The sequence below is a fragment of the Carcharodon carcharias genome, chromosome 16 (assembly GCF_017639515.1).
Source record: "Carcharodon carcharias isolate sCarCar2 chromosome 16, sCarCar2.pri, whole genome shotgun sequence".
NCBI lineage: Eukaryota > Metazoa > Chordata > Chondrichthyes > Lamniformes > Lamnidae > Carcharodon > Carcharodon carcharias.
In genome coordinates this window covers 73,812,892-73,837,897 of record NC_054482.1, presented here as the reverse complement: position 1 = coordinate 73,837,897, position 25,006 = coordinate 73,812,892, and the positions used below count along the sequence as shown (strand labels likewise).

The window sequence follows — 25,006 nt, the reverse complement described above, 5'->3', positions numbered from 1 at the left end:
TTCCCTTAGTCCATATCTGTAAAATATTTAAATTTAATAATGTCTGTTGAAGCAATGTTGTAGAAAGTGGGGTAATAGTTGCTGTAAAGCTTATTTAAAATCTGATACACTTACCATACTCACCTTGTAATGAAGGCCTCAGAACTTTAGCTGGTAGTGTGCCACATGTTCTGTCCTGCTACAGCATACTTGAACCTAACCATACCATGCCTTTTTTCAGTGTCCCCCATTTACCTGGTGTCAAGGGTTTCCCTGCTGAGGATCTCCTGAAGTCCCTGGATTCCACTGCTATTTTGTCTTACCAGTCATTCCTGGTTTAAGGCACATTCAACTTGCAGATCCTCCTATCTTTTCTTCCCTTTACTAACCATTCCAGCACCCCAAACAAATGTCACTAGCCAACCAAAAACTTCCTCTTCTCTTCCTGCTGTGACTTTAAAACGATGCTATTCTAATCAATAGAGTCCTACCTGTATTGTCTTGTCTCCAGTTGCCTGCCTTATGCACAGGTCCTCACGTCTCTCCTACTGTTTCTTCATCCTAGACACCATTATGTTCTTTATATACATTCACAGAATGTAGGGATTGCTAGCAAGGCCAGCATTTGTTGTCCATCCCTAATTGCCAGTTAGAAGGTGTTGGTGACTGCTTTGTTGAACTGCCCAAATCCATGTAGTGAAAGTACTCCCACAGTGTTATTAGGCAGAGTTCCAGGATTATGATCCAGTGACAGTGAAGGAATTCCACATGCTGTTGTAGCTTCTCTCTAGGCCCCTCCCAGCTCCAGCCATGCCCCTCAGCTTCGTTCTTTCTTTGGCCAATTTGGCCAGTTAAAAATATTTCATGCCAGCTGCTGTAGTCATTCTAGGTGGAGAGATTAATTGGGATGCTGAAAGAAGTTATGACTGGGGAGATGAGAGAGGGAGAGACAGAGAGACAAGGGAGACATTTATGTAGTGAGATAATCTTGCACACTGAGGCAAAAAAGAAAAGTAGGTAAAGGATCAGGTGAGAGACATGTACAGAAATATGAGAGACTGGACAAAGAGATATAAAGGCTGACCTGACCACCCTGCCCAAACTGGCATGACTATCACCTGACCCACTGCCACCCTACCCACCTCATCCATCTGCCACCCTACCCATCAGCCATCCTCTTGCCTGGCACCCTGCTCACCAGCATCTCAACCACCTGCCATCCTACACACCTGGCACCATAGCCACTTACCACCTCATCCACTTGCCACCCTACCCACCTACCACCTTTTTTTAACTTGTTCATGGTCAGCCCTCGTTTAGAGGGCATTTTTAAGAGTCATCCACATTGCTGTGGGTCTGGAGTCACATGTAGGCCAGACCAGGTAAGGACAGCAGATTTCCTTCCCTAAAGGACATTAGTGAACCAGATGCGTTTTTACAACGATTGTTGACGGTTTCAGATTTTTAATTCCAGATTTTTATTGAATTGAAATTTCACCATTTGCCATGGTGGGGTTTGAGCCCAGGTCCTCAGAGCATCAACCTGGGTCTCTAGAATACTAGTCTAATACCACTATGCCACCATCTCACCCAACTGCCACCCTACCCATCTCTCCTTCATCCGTTCACACTTGACATTTAAATTTACCATATGGCACCTAGTGCTGTAAATAGGGGGTGTGTCCTGTCTTCCTCCAGCCTCCCCTCCCACCGACACGCTGTGCTGGAGTTCTCAAGTGGATTTCTGGAGAATCCGGGCTCGGAGATCCAGCAAGAATTGCGGGGCTGTGTCTAAGCGTGGAACTGTTAGAGCAGAGTGGCAGTCTGATGATGATTGCCACTTTGCGGAAGATCCAGGCCAATGAGAGATACAAAGATCACCATAAACAACATCATGGGAGTTTGCCTATAAAATCATTCTTCAGACCAATTGAGAACACCAAAAAAAAGGAATTTGTGAAAAAACATCTGTAATGTTTTGCCGTTGACATGACTGAATTTTTTTAAATTGCCTTTTGCACTAAACGTAATTCTATTATAATTTCTACCCAGATTCTATGAATAAGTGCTGATAAATAATCATTTCTGCTTCTTAATTTATTAACTTGTGTGTCAACCTTTTGCAAGTTATCCTAACAATCAGGTGAGGGAACCCTAACTAAGCATCAATGAGCAGGTTATTACTAAGCAAGAGTTGCTTGATAGCACTGTTGATGACCCCTTCCATTACCTTACTGATGCTCGAAAGTAGACTGATGGGATGATAATTGGTTGGGTTGGATTTGTCCTGCTTTTTGTGTACAGGACATACCTGGGCAATTCTCCACATAGCCGGGTAGATGCCAGTGTTGTAGCGGTACTGGAACAGCTCGGCTAGGGGCACGGCAAGTTCTGGAGCACAAGTCTTCAGTACTATTGCCAGAATGTTGTCAGGGCCCATAGCCTTTGCAGTATCCAGTCCCTTCAGCTGTTTCTTGATATCATGCAAAGTGAATCAAATTGGCTGAAGACTGGCATCTGTGACTTCATCTTCACCAGCCTGCCTGCTGCAGATGCATCTGTACATGAAAACATTGGTAGGAGTGAGCACCGTACAGTCCTTGTGGAGACGAAGTCCCGCCTTCACATTGGGGATACGCTCCATAGTGTTGTGTGGCACTACCACTGTGCTAAACGGGATAGATTTCGAACAGATCTAGCAACTCAAGACAGGGCATCCATGAAGCACTGTGGGCCATCAGCAGCAGTAGAATTGTACTCGAACACAATCTGTAACCTCATGGCCTGGCATATCCCCCATTCTACCATTACCATCAAGCCAGGGGATCAACCCTGGTCCAATGAAGAGTGCAGGAGGGTATGCCAGGAGCAGCACCAGGCATACCTAAAAATGAGGTGTCAACTTGGTGAAGCTATAAAACAGGACTACTTGCCTGTAAAATCACATAGACAGCAAATGATAGAGCTAAGCTATCCCACAACCAACGGATCAGACCTAAGCTCTGCAGTCCTGCCACATCTAATGGTGAATAATGGTGGACAATTAAACAACTCACTGGAAGAGGATGCTCCACAAATATCCCTATCCTCAATGATGGAGGAGCCCAGCACATCAATGCAAAAGATATGGCTGAAGCATTTGCTACAATCCTCAGCCAGAAGTGCCGAGTGGATGATCCATCTCGGCCTTGTCGGGAGGCCCCCAGCATCACAGATGCCAGTCTTCAGCTAATTCAGTTCACTCCACGTGATATCAAGAAACGGCTGAAGGCCCTGGATACTGCAAGAGCTATGGGCCCTGACAATATTCTAGCAATAGTACTGAAGACCTGTGCTCCAGAAATTACCACACCCCTAGCCAAACTGTTCTTGTACAGCTACAAAACTGGCATTTACTTGGCTATTTGAAAAATTGCTCAGGTATGTCCTGTACACAAAAAGCAGGACTAAATCCAAGCCAGCCAATTACCACTCCATCAGCCTACTTTCCATCATCAGTAAAGTAATGGAAGGGGTCTTCAACAATGCTATCAAGTAGCTCTTGAATTCTGTCAAGTTTTATTAACATCTCTACAATTTGCTTCTTTGTATATTAAACAATCTGAATAAGTTAGTTTGGCTTCTCAGATAGCAATTAAATTATTCTCTAAAATCTGTAACTCGATGGCCCTGCAAATTCCTCATTCTGCCATTAACATTAGGCCGGGGATCAACCTTCATTCAATGAGGAATCTCAAAAAGCATGCCGGGGCAGAAGCAGAGGTATCTGAAAATGAGGGGTCAACTTGGTGAAGCTACATTACAGCACTGCATGCATGGTAAGCAGCAGATGCAACATGAGGTAAAGTATAACGATCGCACAGCCAACAGATCAGATCAATGCCCTGCACTCATGTCACAGCCAGTCATGAATTAAACAGCTAATGGTGAGGAGGGAACACCAACATCTCAACTCTCAATGATGGCAAAGCCCAGCATGTAATTGAAAAAGACAAGGCTGAAGCATTTTCAACCATCTTCAGCCCAGAGGTACCAAGTGGATGTTCCATGTCAGCCTCGTCCTGAGGTCCCCACCATCACAGATGCCAGTTTTCAATCAATTCGATCAGTGCTTGTGATACCAAGAAAGGGATGAGCACACTGGATATAGCAAAGGCTAAGGGCCCTCTCAATCTCTGGCTGTAGTCTGGAAGACTTGTGCTCCAGAACTATAGTTCTCTTCAAGCTGTACCTACCCAACAGAGTGGCAAATTGCCCAAGTATTCCCTGTCCTTAACAAGCAGAACAAATCCTATGTGATCAATTACCGGCCCATTAGTCTACTCTCAATTATCAGCAAAGTGATGGAAGTTATTGTCAACAGTGCTGTCAAGCGGCACTTACTCAGAAATAACCTGCTTACCGGTGCTCAGCTTGGGTTATGCCAGAATCATATGCTTCCAGATTACATTAAAAAATTGCATTTGTCCAAACTTGGGCAAAAAATTTGAAACCCGGAGCTGAGGTCAGGGTGACTACCCTTGACATCAAGGTAATATTTGCCTGAGTGTGGCATCAAGGAGCCCTAGTAAAATTGAAGTCAGTGGGAATCGGGGGGGAAAAATCTCCACAAGTTGGAGTCATATCTAGTTGGATGATTGTTGGACCCCAATCATCTCAGCTGCAGGATATTGCTACAGGAGTTCTTTAGAGTAGTGTCCTAGGCCCAGCCATCTTAGCTGCTTCATCAATGGCCTTTGCTCCATCATAAAGTTCGAAGTGGGGATGTTCGCTGATGATTGCAAAATGTTCTGTTCCATTCACCAGGTAATGAATCAGTCCGTGCCCCTCTGCAGCAAGACCTTAAGCTGATAAGTGGCAAATAACATGCACAACACACGCTAGGAAATGATCATATTTAACAAGAGGGAGTTTAACTACCTCGCCTTGACGTTCAATGGTATATTCCCTTTGCTGGTCTCCACAATCAACAAACATCTTGAGGGTTTCCATGGATCAGCCACATCAATAATGCGGCTATAAGAGCAGGTCAGAGGCTGGATATTCTATGGTGAGTAATTCACCTCCTGACTCTAAAATCCTTTCCACCATCTACAAGGCACAAGGGGAGGCAATGGCTTAGTGGTACTGTTGCTGAACAAGTAATCCAGAGACCCAGGGTAATGCTCGGGAGACCAGGGTTTGAATCCCACCAAAGCAGATGGTGGAATTTGAATTCAATTAAAATCTGGAATTAAGAGTCTAATGATGACCATGAAACCATTGTCAATTGTTGTAAAAACCCCATCTAGTTCACTAATATCCTTTAGGGAAGGAAATCTGCTGTCCTTACTTGGTCTGGCCTACATGTTACTCCAAACCAACAGCAATGTGGTTGACTCTTAAACGCCCTCTGAACAAAAGCAATTAGGGGTGAGCAATAGATGGCCACATCCTATGAACGAATAATATAAAAAAAGTTCAATATTCTCCACTTTCCTGGATGAGTGCAGCCTCAACAATACTCAAGAAGCCAAGAAGCTCACACACCATCCAAAAGGCAGCAGACTGCTTGATTGGCACCCCACCCAGCAGCTTTAACATTCCTTCTCTCCACTACCACTAGTGTGTAGCATCTACAAAATGCACTGCAGCATCACACCTGCAACTTCTACTGCCCTAGAAAAACAAGGGCAGCAGATGCATGAGAACACCATTACCTGCATTTTCCCTCCAAGTCATACATCATCCTGACTTGGAACTATGTAGTTTTTCTTTTACTGTCACTGAGTTAAAATCCTGGAATTCCCTCCTGATCAGCACTGTGGGTGTATCTACAGGACACAAACTGCAGCAGTTCAAGAAGGCAGCTCACCACTGCCTTATCGAAGGCAATTAGGGATAGGCAATAACAACAACACCCATATCCCACAAATGAATCTAAATGCCAGCCATAACCTCAGACCTCCTTGAAGTATGAAATTCATACCTTCAGCACTGAGATTTCTCTTTAGAATTGTTTATCTTCAAAACCTAGTGATTTTGCCTTTTCCCATCTGGCACACATGATGGCATGTTAAAAATACCTGCTTCTAAACTCAGCAAGCCCATCTTCCAATGCACTTTTCAGCTGCCATTCAAGTTGTTTATGACATCAGTTAGTGATGGTTATTTACCTTTATTGAAGCTATTTGTCAGTTTTTAAGGTTGGCATGTAGTGAAAATTGGATAGGAATCAACTGTTCACAGTAATTTAAACTGATTTGTTAAAATCTCAGTTAACTGTTTTTCCTCCAAATTTCCATCAAGGACAATTTTCCATGGCTACTTGAGGTGCTAAAGAGCCTCTAAAATAAGCAAGATCAGATCTTAAGCTGCAATGCCAGTTTAGGAAAAAGGAATAGGCTATTTAGTCCATGGAGCCTGTTTTCCCCATTCAATGAGATCATGACTGACCTGTGTTCCAACTCCATATACTTGCCTTTCCTCCCATATCCCTTCATATCTTTGATAACAAAAATCTATCAATCTCAGCTTTAAATTTAACAATTAATATAGTGGCAATTGTTGTTTGCAGAAAAAGTTCTAAACTTCTACACTCTGTGTGTCTGGCTCTAATTTTTAGACCATATCTCCTGGACTCTCAAAGCAGCAGAAATAGCTTCTCTCTACCTTATCAATTCAATTTAGTATCCTGGAAACTTTGATCAAACCACCCCTTAAACTTATAAATTCCAGGAAATGCAACACTAGTTGGTTTAATATCTCCCTGTAATTTAAACCTTAAAGTCAAGGGATCACTCTGGTAAACCTACACTGCATTCCCTACTTCCTAAGGTGTGGTGCCCAGAACTACAAACAATACTCCAAGTGTAGCCTACCCAGGGCTTTATATATCTGGGGCATGCTTTCTACCTCAATATAATATAAAAGCAAAAAACTGCGTATGCTGGAAATCCAAAACAAAAATAAAAATACCTGGAAAAACTCAGCAGGTCTGACAGCATCTGCGGAGAGGAATACAGTTAACGTTTCGAGTCCGAATGACTCTTCATCAGAACAAAGGAAAAATAGAAAAGAGGTGAAATATAAGCTGGTTTAAGGGGGGCGGGGGTGGTGGGTGGGACAGGTAGAGCTGGATAGAGGACCAGTGATAGGTGGACATTGCCAAAAGATGTCATAGAGAAAAGGACAAAGAGCCGTTGACGGTGGTGATATTATCTAGGGAATGTGCTTATAAGTGACATTAAGGGTAGAAAGTAGGACGAGCAAGCCACAGATAGCCCCAGTGGGGGTGGGGTGGGGGGAAGGGATCGAAATAAGCTAAAAGGTAGAGATAAAACAATGGATGGAAATACACTTAAAAATAATGGAAATAAGTGGGAAAAGAAAAATCTGTATAAATTATTGGAAAAAAAAGGGGGATCGGAAAGGGGGTGGGGATGGAGGAGAGAGTTCATAATCTAAAATTGTTGAACTCAATATTCAGTCTGGAAGGCTGTAAAGTGCCTAGTCGGAAGATGAGGTGCCGTTCCTCCAGTTTGCGCTGAGTTTCACTGGAACAATGCAGCAGGCAAAGGACAGACATGTGGGCATGAGAGCAGGGTGGAGTGTTGAATTGGCAAGCGACAGCGAGAGAGGCTTTCTACCTCCTTGTATTTCAGTCCTACACAAATAAAGGCCAGTATTCCATTAGCTTATTACCTGTAACTGTTCATGACATTTTACTGATCTATGTGCCTGGGCCCCTAAGTCTCTTTAGTCCTCCACTGTTCTTATCTTTTCAACATTTAGAAAGTATCCTGATCTATCCTTTTTAGGTCCAAAGTGGATGACCTCAGATTTGCCTGTGTTGAAACCCATATATCACAGTTTTGCCAATTCAATTCAAATCAATCAATTTCCCCTTGTAATTTTACACTGCCATCTATACTGCTTAGAATGCTTCTTATCTTCGTGTCATCAGCAAATTTGGATATGTGGCCGGTTGTTCCATCATCTAATTTATTAAAATGTATGGGGAATAGTGGAGGCCCCAACACAGATACTTGCAGGACACCACTAGTCACATTGTGCCAATTAGAGTTCCTGCCCATTATCTTTACTCTCTGTCTCTCGATGCTCAGGTCAGTAATAAGCCTTCAAACCCATGGGCCTGAATTTTTCAGGTGGTGGGCAGCCTCGCTGGGACGGGGACGGGGACGGGGGCGGCCCCGGAGCCGATCACCGCCCGGGATCGGCTCCATGCCGCCATTTTATTTACGCGTGCGAAAGAATGCTTCAATCTCCTTGAGGCATGGAACTGCCTCAGGGAGATTGAATCGCTAATGTAAATAGTGAATAAACGGTTTAAAAATTTATTTAAACATGCTCCCTCATGTGACTATGTCACATGAGATGGGAGATGTTTTAATATTTATGAAATTTAAAAACTTTAATTAATAAAAGCTTTAGAAAACCTCATCCCGCTCGTGGATGAGGTTTCCTAAAAAACACAAAAGCCTACCCGCCAAGCTTAAGGTTGGACGGGCAGCATTGGCAATTATCTTAATCAGTTCCTTAATGGCCTTAATATACCGTTTACATATCAGCGGGCATGCAGCCGACTCTGGATGAAACCTCACGAGACAGCGCGATAACGTCGGGACTCTGGCCGGACGCCCTCGCACATCATTTTACGTGTCGGCGTGTTGGGCCTGCACACGCACACTGACTGAAAAATCCTGCAGATGAGGTTCAGTTTTAATTATGGGCCTTGAATGACGGACTTTATCAAATGTGCTCGGGAAGACCGTACTTCTTATTTGTTCTTGGGATGTGAGTGTCGCTGGCAAGGCCAACATTTTAGCCATTGCATATTTGCTGTTGAACAGGTGGTGGTGAGCTGCCTTCTTGAATTGCCACAGTCAATGCCTGGTGCTGTTGTGAGGGAGATCCAGCATTTTGACCCAGTGATAGTGAAGGAACGGTGATATAATTCCAAGTCAGGATGATATGTAACTTGGAGGGGAACTTGGAGGTGGTGGTGTTCCCAAGCATCTGCTACCTTTGTCCATCTAGGTTGTGGAGGTCAGGATTTGGAAGGTGTTGTTGCAGGAGCCTTGGTAAGTTGCTGTAGTGCATCTTGTAAATGGTAAGGAATGGAATGTAAGATGGAATGTTTAAGGTGGTAGTTGGTCAAATGGGCTACTTTGTCTAGAATGTGTCGACCCTCTTGAGTGTTGTAGCTGCACTGATCCAGGAAATTGGAAATTATTCCATCACACTCCTGACTTGTGCTTTCCAGATGGTAGACAGGCTTTGGGGAATCAAAAGGTCAGCTACTCACTGCAGAATTCCCAGCCTCTGGCCTGCTCTTGTAGCTACAGTATTTATATGGCACAGTAAGGTTTCTGGTCAATGGTAACACCCAAGATGTTGATGGTGGGGGATTCAGCAATGGTAGTGCCATTGAATGTCAGTGGGAGATGGTTAGATTCTCTTTTGATGGAGATGGTTATTGCCTGGCACTTGTGTATCATGAATGTTACTTGTCACTTATCAACCCGAGCCTGAATGTTGCCCAGGTCCTACTGTATGTGGACATGGACTGCTTCAGTATCTGAAGAGTGCTGAATGGTATTGAACAACAACTTATATTTGTAAAGTTCCGTTAACATGATAAAACTTGCCTATATGCTTCATAGCAGCTTAATAAAACAAATTATGACATTGAGCTACACAAGGAGATATTAGGTCAGATGACCAAAAGATTGGCCAAAGAGATAGGTTTTAAGAAGTGTCTCATAGGACGAAAGTGAGGTACAGATGCAGAAATGTGTAGGGAGGGTATTCCAGAGCTTGGGGCCTAGGCAGTTGAAGGCATAGCTGCCAGTGGTGGCATGATTAAAATTGGGGATGCAGAAGAAGCTAGAATTAGAGGAGTGCAGATATCTTAGAGGATTGTCAGGTTGGAGGAGATTACAGAGATGGGGAGGGCCAGGCTATGGAGGGATTTGACTTAGTGTGAGTTAAGTCACAGGCTGAAAAGTTTTAGATGACCTGCAGAGGGTAAATTTGGGGTGACCAGCCAAGAGTGCATAGTTAAGTCTGGAGGTAACGAAGGCAGAATAAGGGTTTCAGCAGCAGATGGACTGAGGCAGGAGCATAGTCGGGCGATGTTATGGGGGTGGAAATAGCGATATCAGGAGTATGATGCCACTGTGCTATCATCAGCAAACATCCGACTTCTGCCCTTATGTTGGAAGTAATGTCACTGAAGCAGCTGAAAATGGTTGAGCCTAGCTTACTATCCTACAGCATTGTCCTGGGCTGAGAGAATCGTTCTTCATCAGCCACGATCATCTTCCTTTGTGCTCCCTCCCTAACAGCACTGTGGGTATACCTACACCACATGGCCTGCAGCGGTTCAAAAAGGTGGCTCACCACCACCTTCTCAAGGGCAATTAGAGATGGGCAATAAGCGCTGGCATAGCCAGCGATGCCCACACCCTGTGAAAGAAAAAAAAGGTATGTGTTAGGAAATAGAGACAATTTAAGTAAGTTATATTTGTATTTGTGGGTGCTAGGAGTGAGATTTAGTTTTAAAGTTTAAGTTTGATTTGTATTTCTGTACATGTGTGTTAAGAAAAGGTCAAGTTGAGTTTTAGTTTCACTTTAAAAGGTGCCTGCATTTCCAATGAATTTAATGACTCCAAGAGAAGTTAAGCAAACACAAGAGTAGAAAAAAATTGTGCTGTTGTCTGGCAACAGGGGTCCAGAGAGGCAGGCCCCACGCACATGCATACACAGGAAAAAACTAAAGAAACAGCAGTTTTGAGTTCAGTTATTTTGAAGACAGCTGCCAGGAGAGACTGGATGGTGGGAGGGGAACTACAGAGAGAGTAGATTTCCCAAAGGAACCAAAAAGTCCCAAGGCCAAAGGAGTGAGACAGAAATAGGAGAAAGTTCCAAGAAGACCATCCAGTCAAAGGAAGGACAGGAACCTGGAAAAGGCCCTGTTAAGTGAAGTTAATAGTGAGGAGCAGGGGAAGGCTCCAACCTTCAAGTTAAAGAGACAAAAGAAGGTTTGTAACTCTTTGCTATGGGCAAATGAAGCAGTGGTGTACTGTTGACAGCTAAGTCAGTGAGAGAGAGTGCATGAGAAAAGCTTCAATGCATGTGGTGACCCAGGGGAGAGGAACATTGGAAGGCGAGTTTGAAACCGTGGAGGTGAACCTTTGCGGAAGGCGCCTGAGAGAAAACATCGATTTGGGAGAAAATTCCAAGGTGAGTTCCTGGAGAGTGGAGATTGGAAACCCTTGTATGAAAGATGGAGTGCAGTCACGCTCATGGTGTGACAAGCATCTGGGAGAAATTGATGAGAAATCAATAGCATCTGGTTGAGATGGCATCTGTCACTTGGTTTCAGAGTGTGGTTTTAGACTATGTACTTACTGAGGACATTAGAGTATAAGAGAGCTTTTGTAACTTGTGTTAGCCTTACAAATCTGTATATATCTGCAAAGGTATCGTTGTGAGTGAAGGAGTATTGTAATATAACTCATCTTTTCTTGTTGAATAAATGTTGTTAATCAGCTGACTCCTGTAACTGTTCAGTAGCTACTCTCCATGTGTCAAAACAAACAAAAATAAAAGTTAGAATCTATCAAGCTGGGCTCCAACCTGGAATCAGGCTTGTCCAGTAGTAACATCAGCTGGGATCATAACATATGACACCAACAACTGCAGTACTCAGCCAAGAAGGTCTCAAGATTCGTGATGATTTGCTACATGTTCCACAGTCTGGTGATCATGAGAGACCAGCAGTTCCCATCAGCAATTGTGTCAGAGGTTCAAGTGCAGGAGCCACAAGAGGAGGGGTACAAGGGGAGAACCAGAGGCTTCCAGCTAGACAAGATGCGCCGTGGAGAGACACTCGTTACCATCTAATTGAGCACTTTTGAGACACATGCTCCACCCTCAGACTCCGGAGCAGCTTTGCTACATGATATACCTTCCAGGAGGAAAGATCCACCAGGCAACCCAGCATCTGCAGTCAATGATTTCAACCCCTTTCCCATGAAGATCACAATAAAAAAGACCATTGTTTCCCTCACTACCCAATGACCATCACACTGCATCAAAAGCAGTGGAAACATGACACAAACAGCACATACAAGTATTAAACTATTCACCCCACTGTTTACTGTTAGTATTCATTAATAAGTGCTATTGCATTATCTAGTGCTTCTATGAAATGTAACCCCACTGACAGCAGCTAGCGAGATGGATGGCTGCTGAGAATCTGAAGAGGGCAGTTCAGATGTCCTCTGGACACCTTTGAGAGGCTGTGGGCCAAGATGGCCCTGCCTCAAACTAGCCCATCTCGGCATTCTAGGATGCATGGCTGGCAGTTGTGAAGGGGGTGGCAGGGGTGGGGAGGGTAGGTAGCGGGGATGCTCAATGCGAACATCCAGAGATAGTCCAATAAGTTCCTGTTCCATGATTCCCACACCTACTACTTCGGGGCCTGTGCTCAGCCTGCCCAGTATTCTGGTGGGGAACAGACCTCTGGCCATCAATAACACAGAGGAGCTCAGAGTCCCCCTGAGCTTCCATTGCAGCAGGTTGATATTCCATGGAAGACACAAGCGGTGTAGTGGAAGCTTTAGTAATTATATTGGAAGCTGCAACCTCGGTCAGATACTGCATAAAGTTGGGTTCCACAGTTTACAGGCTGGAGAGAATAGGTTCAGACTTAGCATCAAGCTACAGACCTGTCACCTGGAAGTGAGGTTGGCTTTGGGGGGCGGGTTTGGAATCAGCTTAGTTGTGTATCTGTAAGGTAGTTGGCATGACCAGCTGTAGATGATACACCACCTGCTCTGCCTTTAGACACAGCATTTCCTATTAGTGTTAGCCCTGTTAGTGCTATCTTTTCCTGAAAGAGAGAGATTTGTGACAGATGTGTTTGTGTGTAACGCCTCACATGGTTGAAGAGCTGTAAGATGCATCTGAGGTGTGAGTAGTGCCGGTGTAGTGCGAAGTATGGGAATATCAGTCTATTGTTAGACGGTGGATGTGATGTGTAAGTTTGGGATGCTGGTGGTGGTGCAGTTATTGAGAAGTGTGTTTGCGATCTTACCTTGAACACTCTTGTCAAGTCACTAAATTTCTTGTGACACTAAGCGATGTCCTGTTGCCAGGCTCCTGCTGTCACCTCCTGCACTATCTCCTTGATTGTGCATCGCATTAGCTGCTTGTGTGGCCTCTTTCCACCCTGTGAATAGAGGACATCCTTCCTCCTCCGTACCTCCTCCACCAAGACCTCCAATGCCAGTTGGGAGAACCTGGGTGCGCTCTCTCTAGGCCCTTGAGAGATCCTTCCAAATTGGTTTCTCTTGCAGCCAGTGCATTCCCACCTTCAGTGGAAGTGGTTGAATGTTGGCTAACATACACAGTTCCAATTATGTTCAATCTGTGCTTTAGTGACATTTTTAAGGAAACTTTCAGGAGCATATTGGAAAGCTGACTCACTTTTTCAGAATAACTCCAATGCGATGGGTTGAGCAAATTTTGAATATTTCAGCATATAATAAGGTAGCAGCAGATATCAAGGGATGTTTTATGTTGTAATTTAATTGCAAGCTTTATGGTTCAAATATCAAACATAGCAGCATTTTTTTCATATCTGAGATTCTCAAATAGATATGATTGTGTACATAGATTGTATTGTTTCTGTTTTCATTTATTTCTCAAAATTCCTTTTATGCAGGTCACCTAAACCTGACTTGAAGGTGTCTTTGGATGAATGTGTGGCAGCCCTAGACCTGTTTCTTAGCAACAGATTTGAAGAAGCTCTGACCAAACTTCGCTCAAAGTGAGTAACGTTTACAACTTTGATCAAATTATTTTTCTGAATTGTTTTATAAAAGAAGTTGAAAAATCAAGTTCAAGTTCCCCTGATGTCTCATGCATCAGTTGAGAAGTGCATTGCCCAGTTTCTGACTCACACCAAGACAGCAACACAACGTACATTTAAATAGCATAGTAAAACGTACCAAGGCACTTCATAGGAGTGCCAGGATACAACAAAGCAGCAGTTTTTAATAAAGGTCTTAAAGGAAAAAAGAGGTGACGAGGCTTGAGAAAGAAATTTCAGGGTCCACACAGGTGAAGGCAAAGCTTGAAGGGTTGTAGGGCTGGCAAGGTTTACAGCAATAGGGCTGAGGTCATGGAGGGATTTGAAAACAAAGATGAGAATTTTAAAATGTAGGTATTACTGGAACCAGGATAGGCCAACAAGCACAGGGGTGGTGTGAGTAATTAGGAGTTGATTGAGTTGAGATATGGGCGGCAAAGGTTTTGGATGAGCTCAGGTTTATGGAGGGTGAAGATGGGAGGCAGGCAAGGAGCACATTAGAATAGTCTAGAGGTAATAAAGGCATGGATGAAAGTTTCAGCAGCAAATGACTCGTGGCAAGTGTGGAGATGGACAATGTTACGGTGATGGAGGTAGGCAGTCTTGCCAGTGGAGCTGATATGTGGTTGGAAGCTCAGTTCTGTGTCAGTTAGGACGCTGAGATTGTTAAATGTATGGTCCAGCCTCAGATAGTTGCAATGGAGAGGGATGAAGTCAGTGGCTAGATAACGGAGTTTGTGGCAGGGAACGAAGATAGTAGAGATATGGAGATTGAGTGAGGAAGTGGGACTAACTGGATTTCCCTGAGGAGAGCTGGCATGGACTTGATGGGCCAGATGGCCTCCTTCTCTGCCATGAATGACTTTATGACAATGGCTTCTGTCTTCCCTATATTTAGTTGGATTTCTGCTCATCCAGTACTGGATGTCAGATAATTATAGGCAGAGGAGGGGTAAAGAGAGGTGATGGCCAGGTAGAGTTGGGTGTCGTCAGTGTACATGTGGTACCTGACATTACATTCTTGTTGGAGGGGCAGCATGTAGATGAGAAATAGAAAGCAGCCAAGGATAGATCCTAGGGGAAATTCGAGAGATAACTGTGCGGCAGTTGGGTGAGAAGCCATTATAGATGATTGTCTGGTTATGACTGGATAGATAGGAATGAAACCAGTTGAATGCTATTCCACCTAGCTGAACAAAAGAGAGGCATTGGCGAAAAGGGTGTGGTGAAATGTGTCATTGGCTACAGACAGGTCAAGAAGGATAAAGAGGGATTGTTTATTCTGGTAATTGTCACATTGGATGTCATTTGTGACGATGGGAATGGAAATTTCATGCTGTGGCAAGAGTGGGAACTTGATTGCAGGGGTACAAACAGTAAAGATGGGCAAGCATTCGGGAGGCAAAAACCCAGTCAAGGACTTTGGAGATGAAAGGAAGGTTGGAGTGATGACAGCAGTTGCCAGGAAGTAGGGTCAAGGATGAGTTTCCTGAGGAGAGTGGTGATGATGGCAGATTTGAAAGGGCAGAAAGGTAGGTGGAGCCTGAGGAGAAGCTTGGCTTGGTGGGCTAGCAAAGGGGAGAGAAGCAATGTAAGTAGCTGAACACATGGTGTCATAATAACAAAGAAGTCCATGGCAACTGCAGGTTCAATCCCTGGTTTTGTGAAGCTAGCTGTCCTGACCTGTCTACATTAAGAGATCTACATTTGTTCTCATTGCAGTTTGGACTAGTGAGGGAAAAAAAAAGCTAGTTGTTTTGCTTCTGTTTGCTACTCAGCGATTCCTACTGAAAAATATAGATGTTTGATGAGGGCAGGACCAGTTTTAGCTGGGATTTCCCCTCAGTGTTTAATAGCTTGTTTAACTCATCTGAAGAACAACCACTTCATTAAAGTATCAAAGAGTTATTGGCACCCTTAGAGCTGGGCCTCAGCATAAGTCTATGTTCTCAGGGAAAAATAAAGAAAAAAATCTGAAAAACCAGATATTTATGGCTCAGAGGTTAAAAACTACCATTTTATGATAGTGCCACTAATTGTCCTGTCTACTTTAGTGTGGTTTGCAATTGATCAATCAAAGTTTAAGGGGTCTACCTGTGTATACACAGTTCAACAATTACTTCGTTTCATAGTAAATAGCTTTTAAACCTTGAATTAACATTCAACATTGAAGCTCATTATTAATTGAATGAAAAATCAGGCATATTTATAGATGTATGAATATTCATGCCAACATTGTTGTGCACTCAGATTTAAAATTCACCAGTTTTACTCTGTTTAATGAACAGACCACAACTTTTAATGGGAAAAAAACATTCCAGTGTGATTTTGGGTCCAATGGATCAATGTTGCGGCAAATAGTTAGTTAGCAGAATTAAAGATAAATTTGTGCACTTGACATTTCATTCAGTAGCGCTGAAGATAAATTTTCTTAAAGGTGTGAAGGAAAAATTGCAGTTGCTAAACTACCAACTGTTAAATTACTAGTGTTGTTTAAGCTGTTGTGATACTGTGGCAACTTCATTGTTCACCGATTAATCCCTATACCATATTCCTTTTGTTTCTTCTTTTTAAAAAAGTTGTATTCTTATGTGAAAATTTAAGAATTACTTTACTGAACAAGACTGCTGGTAACATGGTTATTGGAAACACCACCATCACCATCCGTGGGTATGTCCTGTCCAACCGGCAAGACAGACGCAGCAAAGGTGGCGGCACAGTGGTATACAGGTGGGAGGGAGTTGCCCTCGGAGACCTCACATTGATTCCAGCCCCCATGAAGTCTCATGGCATCAGGTCAAACATGGGCAAGTAAACCTCCTGCTGATTACCACGTACCACCGCCAGTCAGCATCCTCCCCCTTCAGCTGATGAATCAGTGCTCCTCCATTTTGGAGGAAGTGTTGAGGGTGGAAAGGCTGCAGAATGTACCCTGGGTCAGGGAGTTCAATATCCATCATCAAGAGTGGCTTGGTAGCGCTACCATTGACCGGGCTGGATGAGTCCTAAAGGAGATAGTTGCTAGACTGAGTCTGCGGCAGGTGGTGAGGGAACCAACAAGAGGGAAAAACATACTTGACCTCATCCCCACCAGCCTGCCTGCTGCAGATGCACCCATCCATGACAGTATCAGTTGGAGTGACCACTGCACAGTCCTTGTGGAGATGAAGTTCCATCTTCACGTTGCGGACACTCTCCATTGCCTTGTGTGGTACTACCACAGTGCTAAATGGGACGGATTTTAAACAGATCTAGCAACTCAAAGACTGGGCATCCATGAAGCGCCTTGGGTCATCAGCAGCAGAATTGTATTCAAACGCAATTTGTAATCTCATGGCCTGGCATATCCCCCACTCTTCAATTACCACCAGGCCAGGGGATCAACCCTGGTTCAATGAAGAGTGCAGGAAGGCATGTCAGGAGCAGCACCAGGCAAACTGAAAAATGAGGTGTCAACTTGGCAAAGCCATAAGACAGGACTACTTGTGTGCCAAATTACATAAACAGCAAATGATAGACAGAGCTAAGCAATCCCACAAGCAATGGATCATATCTAAGCTCTGCAATCCTACCACATCCAGTGGTGAATGGTAGACAATTAAACAACTCACTGGAGGAGGAGGCTCCACAAATATCCCCATTCTTAATGATGGAGCAGCCTGGCACATCAGTGAAAAGATAAGGCTGAAACATTTGCTACAATCTTTGGCCAGAAGTGCCGAGTGCATGATCCATCTCGGCCTCCTACATGGTTCCCAGCATCACAGGTGCCAGTCTTCAGCCAACTCGATTCACTCCACGTGATATCAAGAGACGGCTGAAGGCACTGGATATTGCAAAGGCTATGGGCCCTGACAACATTCTGGCAATAGTACCGAAGACTTGTGCTCCAGAACTTGCCGCGCCCCTAGTAGCTGTACTGGAACAGCTTGGCAACACTGGTATCTACCTGGCTATGTGGAAAATTGCCCAGGTATGTCCTGTACACAAAAAGCAGGACAAAATCAACCCAACCAATTACCGCCGCTCCATCAGTCTACTTTCGATCATCAGTAAAGTAATGGAAGGGGTCATCAACTGTGCTATCAAGTGGCCCTTGCTTAGCAATAACCTGTTCACTGACACCCAGTTTAGGTTACGCCAGGGTCACTCCGTTTCTGACCTCATTACAGCCTTGGTTCAAACATGAATAAAAGAGCTGAACTCCCCAAGTGAGGAGAGAGTGACTGCCCTTGACATCAAGGTAGCATTTGACTGAGTGTGGCATCAAGGATCCCTAGCAAAACTGGAGTCAATGGGAATCAGGGAGAAAACTCTCCGGTGATTGGAGTCATACCTAGCACAAAGGAAGATAGTTGTGGTTGTTGGAGGTCAATCATCTCCGCTCCAGGACATCACTGCAGGAGTTCCTCAGGGTAGTGTCCTCCACCCAACTATCTTCAACTGCTTCATCAATGACCTTCCTTCCATCAAAATGTCAGAAGTGGGGATGTTCACTGATGATTTCACAAAATTCAACACCATTCGTAACTCCTTAGATACTGAAGCAGTCCGTGTCCAAGTGCAGCAAGACCTGGACAATATCCAGGCTTGGGCTGACAAGTGGCAAGTAGCATTTAGGCCACATAAGTGTCAGGCAATAACCAACAACAATCTCCAACAAGAGAGATTCAAAGCACCGTTCCTTCAAATTCAATGGCATTACCATCATTGAATTCTCAACTGTCAACATCCTGAGGGTTACCATTGACCAGAAACTGAACTGGACCAGCCATATAAATACTGTGTCTACAAAAGCAGGTCAGAGGCTTGGAATCCTGTGGCGAGTAACTAACCTCCTGACTCCCCAAAGCCTGCCCTCCATCTACAAGGCACAAGTCAGGAATGTGATCGAATACTTGCCTGGATGAGTGCAGCTCCAACAACACTCAAGAAGCTTGACACTATCCGGGACAAAGCAGCCCACTTGATTAGCACTCCTTCCACAAATATTCACTCCTTCCACCACCGATGAACAGTGGCAGCAGTGTGTACCATCTACAAGATGCACTGCAGAAACTCACCAAGGCTCCTTAGGCAGCACCTTCCAAACCAATGACTGCTACTATCTAGAAGGACAAGGGCAGCAAATACATGGGAACATCACCACCTGGAAGCTCCCCTCCAAGACACTCGCCAACCTGACTTGGAAATATTCTGTTCCTCCACTATTGCTGGGTCAAAATCCTGGAACTCCCTCCCTTACATCACTGTGGGTGTACCTCCAACAAGTGGACTGCAGCGGTTCAAGAAGGCAGCTCACCACCATCTTCTCAAAGGCAATTAGAGATGAGCAATGATGCTGGCCTAGATAGCAATCCCATCCCATAAATAAATTTTAAAAAGTTTGAATCCCAACCCACATCACTACAGATGGTGATTTTAACTCCTTGAGAACTAATTTTGGCTCAATGGTAGGATTGCATCACCGTAATTGTGTTGTGACTTGGTCAAAATTCTTGTAATGGTTGATGGTTGTGAGGTGTACATGCTCTGTAAAATTCATTATATAACATTATATGACCTTCACTTCTGGCTTTAAGCATGAGTTTCTTGGGTTTCATGTTATAGCCTAATCTAGCCATGGGAAGCGGACCCACTTGAGATTTGGGGCTGTTCTCTCCCCTCTGATGTGACTGTGTTATCCCAGTTTCCTTACAAGTTGAAGGATCCTTTTAAAACAAATTAAGAGGGCTATTGGTCCTTCCATTTTCTTTCTTAGTTCCATTGGGCAAATTGTTGGTTTCCACTGGATAATTGCCCAAGGTGTGAAAATAACTTTAGAATCTCCCTGTATGGGAGGTTGCAGGCACTGCCCTGTATCCTATCACTCAGTAATTTGGTATGTAGCGATATTTCAGAATTCCTTCTAAGCCAGATGTTGGTTGGGATTTTGCCCCTTAAGGAGAAAGACTTGAATTTATATAGCATTTTTCACAATCACTGGACATTTCAAAGCACTTTACAGCCAAATAAGTATTTTTGAAGCGTGGTCACTGTGCTAATGTAGGAAAAGTGACAGTCAAAATGAGCACATCAAACTTCTGCAAACTGGAATGTGATAATCACCTGATAATCTGTTTTAGTGATGTTGACTGAGGGATAAATATTGGACAGAAAACTGGGGATTACTCCCCTGCTCTTCTTCAAAATTGTGCCGTGGGATCTTGTACATCCACCCAAGCAGGCAGATGGTGTCGTGGTTTAGGGGGTGGAAGTGTCCCAGATTTGCACTAAGTGCAGGAGCGAGTGGGTAAAACAATGTTTTACCTGCCAGCTGCGATGGCCGGTTTTCATGCCGTATTGTCCCAAACCCACCACATTAATTACGCATTCCCGGGAAATACACCATTTCCATGGCGGCAAGGCTCTCATTCACCTGCCCACCATCACCTCGCTGCTTCATTACGTCAGGTGCCATATTTAAAGTCCAACCATGCGCACACATCTCAATGCTTCCAGCCCACAACTACTGCAGGGAAGAAGTCCACAAAAGGCAAAATGACTGCAGCCCCCAGGTGTTATGACGATCACTGGAATGCCATCTGGACATCATGATGGCCCGCCGTGATGTCCTCTACTCCCGCTCCAGCTGCAGGACGGGCAGCGGCATTGCCAATCCAGCATGGTAGGTGATGGCAGTGATGGTCAGTGCCAATGCTGCACAGAAGAGGTTGGCCATCCAATGCAGAAAGAGGATGAATGATCTCATCCATGCAACCAGGATATGGCAACCACCTCATCACTCTAAACTCACACACTCAAACCTATCACACATTCACTGGCCTCACTCACTGCCAGCTCAAGGGACATCACCACTCATTCTCACACACATACCCTCACATGTCCATCTGGCCTCACCATCTCTGGAGACTGCCTCCTCAGCCCTCACCATCTTGAGGCCTCTTGCACAGATCAACATGTGATCCCACACACACCCTGGGATACCCTCCTTCCCTAGTATAGCTCTTGCTGTAGCCTCTTCCCTTGTCTGAGGCCACTTCTCCCCCTTCCCCAAGCAAGACTTTGCCCTGCAGTCATTGAAAAGCCATCCACATAAGCCTGATCTGGTAGGTAGAGAACCACCCGCGACCCCCCTAAAAGTGATGTCGGGCTGTCTGTGAAGCCTGGCACTGATGACTGTGTGTGCTGACTGAAGCAAGGTAGACAAACAAACCTTGAAGTCCCAAGTGAAGTGAAGTGAAGCCTGCCAGATGCATATCACTTATGTGCTGTTGTGAAACGCATTGGCGTGTTTTCCTGCTGACGTGGGCGGATGATCCAGCGGGAGGGAGGGATGATCCAGTGGGCTGGCCTTAAAATGATATGCTGATGTATTACAATGAGGTCCCGACATCCGATGGTGGGAAATGTGGCCTGCCATCGGCGGGCTGAGCAGACGAGTGCAAACTGGTTTCACACTATCATGAAACCAATCACGCCATATTGTCTGCTCATGCCACCGAACATGCCCGATGCTGGCCAACAGCTCATCTGAAATATGGCATCTCCGACAGTGCAGCCCTCCCTCAGTACTGTACTGGAGGTTCAGCCTTGATTTTTATGCCCAAACCCTGGAATTGGACTTGAAACTGTGACTCAGAGGCACGGAGGCTACCAACTAAGCCATGGCTGACACTCTTAAACAAAAGTGAGTGATTGTATCCCATATCACCTCAATTAGCTTGGAGATAAATTTTTGTTTTAGATAGGAATGAAGGCGGCGGAGATGGTTACAGAAGAGAAAGGCACGGAGAAGAAACTGTAAGCAGCAGGAAGATATCAATGGACTGGTCAGGTGGGCAACAAGTGGTAAATGGAATTCAATCTAGATAAGTGTGAGGTAATGTATTTGGAGAAGGCAAACAAAGCAAGGGAATACACAATAAATTGCAGGTTACTAAGAAGTCTAGAGGAACCTTGGAATTCATGACCACAGATCCCTGAAAGTAACAGGACCGGTAAATAAGGTAGTTAAAAAGGCATGAAGGATATTTTCCTTCACTAGCCAAAGCATAGAATATAAGAGCAAGGAGGTAAAGCTAAAATTGTAGAAAAAGCTCATTAAACCAAACAGCTGGAATACTGTGTACAGTCGCAGTCACTGCATTACATAGAAGTATGTGATTGCACTACAGAGGGTATAAATAAAGATTAAAGAAGTCTTGCTACAGTTGTACAGGATTTTGGTGGGATTGCATCAAAACTATTTGCAGTTTTGATCTCCATATTTAGGAAAAGATATACTTGCATTGGGGGCAGTACAACAAAGGTTCACTAGATTGGTTCCTGGGATGAGGGGATTGTCATATGATGAGAGGCCAAGTTAATTGGGTTTATATTCTCTGGAATTTATAAGCATGAGAGGAGACCTCATTGAATCCTACAAAATTCTGAGAGGTTTGAAAGGTAGATGATGAGAGATCATTTCTGCTGTTTAGGAACACTAAAACATAGGGGCGCATCCTAGGAGAAGGGACCAATCATTCAGGACTTAAATGAAGAAAAATTACTTCACTCAGAGGGTTGTGAATCTTCTCTACCCCAGAGGGTTGTGGATGCTCCATTGTTGAATACATTTAAGGCTGGGATAGACAGATGTTTGATCTCTCAGGGAATTAAGGGATATGGGAGCGCACAGGAAAATAGAGTTGAAGCCCAAGATCAGCCATGACCATATTGAATGGTGGAGCAGTCTACTCCTGCTCCCATTTCTTGTGTTCTTGTGGTACAGAGAAGATTTATGAGAATGTTGCCAGGAATGGAGAGTTATAGCTATCAGGAAAGATTGGGTAGGCTGGGGCTATTTTCCTCTGAGCACAGGAGGCTGAAAGCAGATTTCATTGAAAGGTACAAAATTCTGAGGGGCCTAGAGAGAGAAGACAGGAAGAACATATTTCCCTTGGCAGAGAGGTCAATAAACAGGGGGGATAAATTTTAATTGTCACAAGGATTAGAGACGGGCTGAAGAGAATTTTTTTTTCATTGAGGAGATCTGGAACTCACTGCCAGAAAAGGTGATAGAGGCAGAAACCCTCACTGCATTTAAAAAATAACTTGAATATAGGCTTGAAATGCTGTAACTTACAGGACTATGAACCAAGAGCTGGATAGTGGGATTTATCAGCTGGTACAAACATGATTGGCAGAATGACTCCCTTCTGTGCCAGAAATCTTATGCTTCATGTTTTCTGTGCTTTCATGTTTAAGTTGCAGCAATTTGACTCTAAACCAATATATCTATAATTGCCTATTTGCACAAAGTAGAAAGGAATGCATGTTACATAAAAGCAGTTGTTAAAAATGCAGTGACACAATTTTTAATATTTGTTTTGTGTGTTTCTGTATTTCACTAAAGGGTGGAGATATTAGTCATTGTGTTGAGCTCCTTTTTTCTTCCATGAAGAAATTTCCACTAGGTCGGGCAAGTGAATGATTTATGAATTTTAATTCCAGTCTCATGAAATCATTTTATCTAGCTAAAGAAACAAAACACTTCCTGTAATAAGTAAGGTTCACTTCTCAAGGACGATTAGTGATGGGCAACAAATGCTGGGCTTGCCAGTGACACTTACATCACATGAATGCATTGTCATTTGCAACAGGAAAAAAATAGCTGCATCCTTTAAAGAAATGTTGTGATGTATACCATTAGATTGTACTTTACAATACATTCTCTTACATTTGTCAAACATCCTTGTTATTTGAGAAAATTTTTATGCATATTTTGTCTAGCTCCCAAAAAAATAAAGATTTATAATGCATACAGGGTAGTGGAATTTGCTGTGACTTAAAACCTAACTGCAGTGTGAATCAAGTATTATTTCAGCTTTTACTCATGACAATTACATCAACCTGCTTGAAATTGTTTTCTGATTCTTTTTTGAGTTTATTCCCCTTATTTAAAATGAGTTAAAACAATATATTTCAGCTGAAACAAACTGCAGAAAGGAAAATATGGGCAAAAATTGTAAAACAAATTAAAATAAATTAAGATGCATGTAAGAAAATAACAATAATGAAAAGCTGTGTAATTGCGAACGACTTTGTAGTCAATTCCTATAGCTACATGCACACTTGTCTTATTGAAGGGTGTGCCAGCTTCCCACTCAATTGGCATATTCTGGGAACTTGCACTTCAGACCTTGATCCACCTACGCAGGCCTTTGAGAACAAAGTGTAACATTAACTAAGCATCATATTACAGAAAGTCACTTCCATTGCTATCAGTTGGTTAGCAAAACAGTAAGGACCAGTGTCGTTGATAAACTGTATCCTCTCATCAATTTAATTACTGAGTTACCTGCCCAGTAACAGTCAGCCTCACCTATCAAAAAGCTTCTTTGTTATTATTTCTTTAAATATCAAAACAGTATGTGGTGCACAGAGAAGTTAACTGAGGCATAAATAAGATTAATTGAGATTGTTGGAGAATAAATTTACTATCAGGATATTTGCCAGGATGCAAATCTGTCTTGTTTTGTTACAAATGTTAACAGAGTTTGCTACCATATAAAGCATTATAATGTAAGTGAGGGCAATGTTTCAGGAATGGAGAGATCCAGAATAGGTTCCTTTTCTTAAAGATAGAAGAATGTAAAAGAACAGGAGCAAGAGAGGTAATCAATATTAATCTCAAGCTTATTAGCCTACAGCTATGATTAATGTTTCTCATTGTGTACTCAGTTATACAGCAAAACTGTAATTTTCACCACCTTTGGTCAGTAGCAATAAAACGGCTGCTAATACTTCAAGTAACCACCACAACTGTAGCATGACACCATACAATTGGTTGCAGTGCTCTTGGGACATGACAAAAGCAAACTTGGTTGAGCTATGATGTCAGGATTGATTCCTAAAACAATCATTTAGTATTGGGATAAATGCATTGAATCTTTCAGCATGAGAGTCAGTCTTTATTATTTCTTTACGGTAATTAGTTTAGTATTATTATTTTATATGATTGATTACTACAGAAATAACAGCAAAAGATAAGTAACTGTATTCACAAACTGTGGAGAATGTATATTAAAAATAAGAAACGGAATGATTACAAGGCATTGATTTCCTGTGGAGAATTGCAGTTATAATTGTCATCTGAGCCCC

General features: G+C 43.4%; 1 protein-coding gene across 5 annotated transcripts in view; it reads left to right on the top strand.

Annotated features, from left to right (window-relative positions):
* The window catches only part of ttc39a (tetratricopeptide repeat domain 39A), a 106,983-nt gene that overhangs the window by 5,904 nt on the left and 76,073 nt on the right, over nucleotides 1–25,006 (top strand). For 2 of the 5 annotated variants that reach the window (XM_041208491.1, XM_041208492.1), the window contains one exon: nucleotides 13,715–13,819. In XM_041208491.1, coding sequence (XP_041064425.1) covers nucleotides 13,715–13,819 — 105 coding nt within the window. Of the gene's footprint in view, nucleotides 1–8,684; nucleotides 8,776–11,070; nucleotides 11,227–13,714; nucleotides 13,820–21,608; nucleotides 21,699–25,006 lie in introns of those variants that run through there. The other 3 variants (XM_041208497.1, XM_041208493.1, XM_041208496.1) reach the window with 3 other exon arrangements.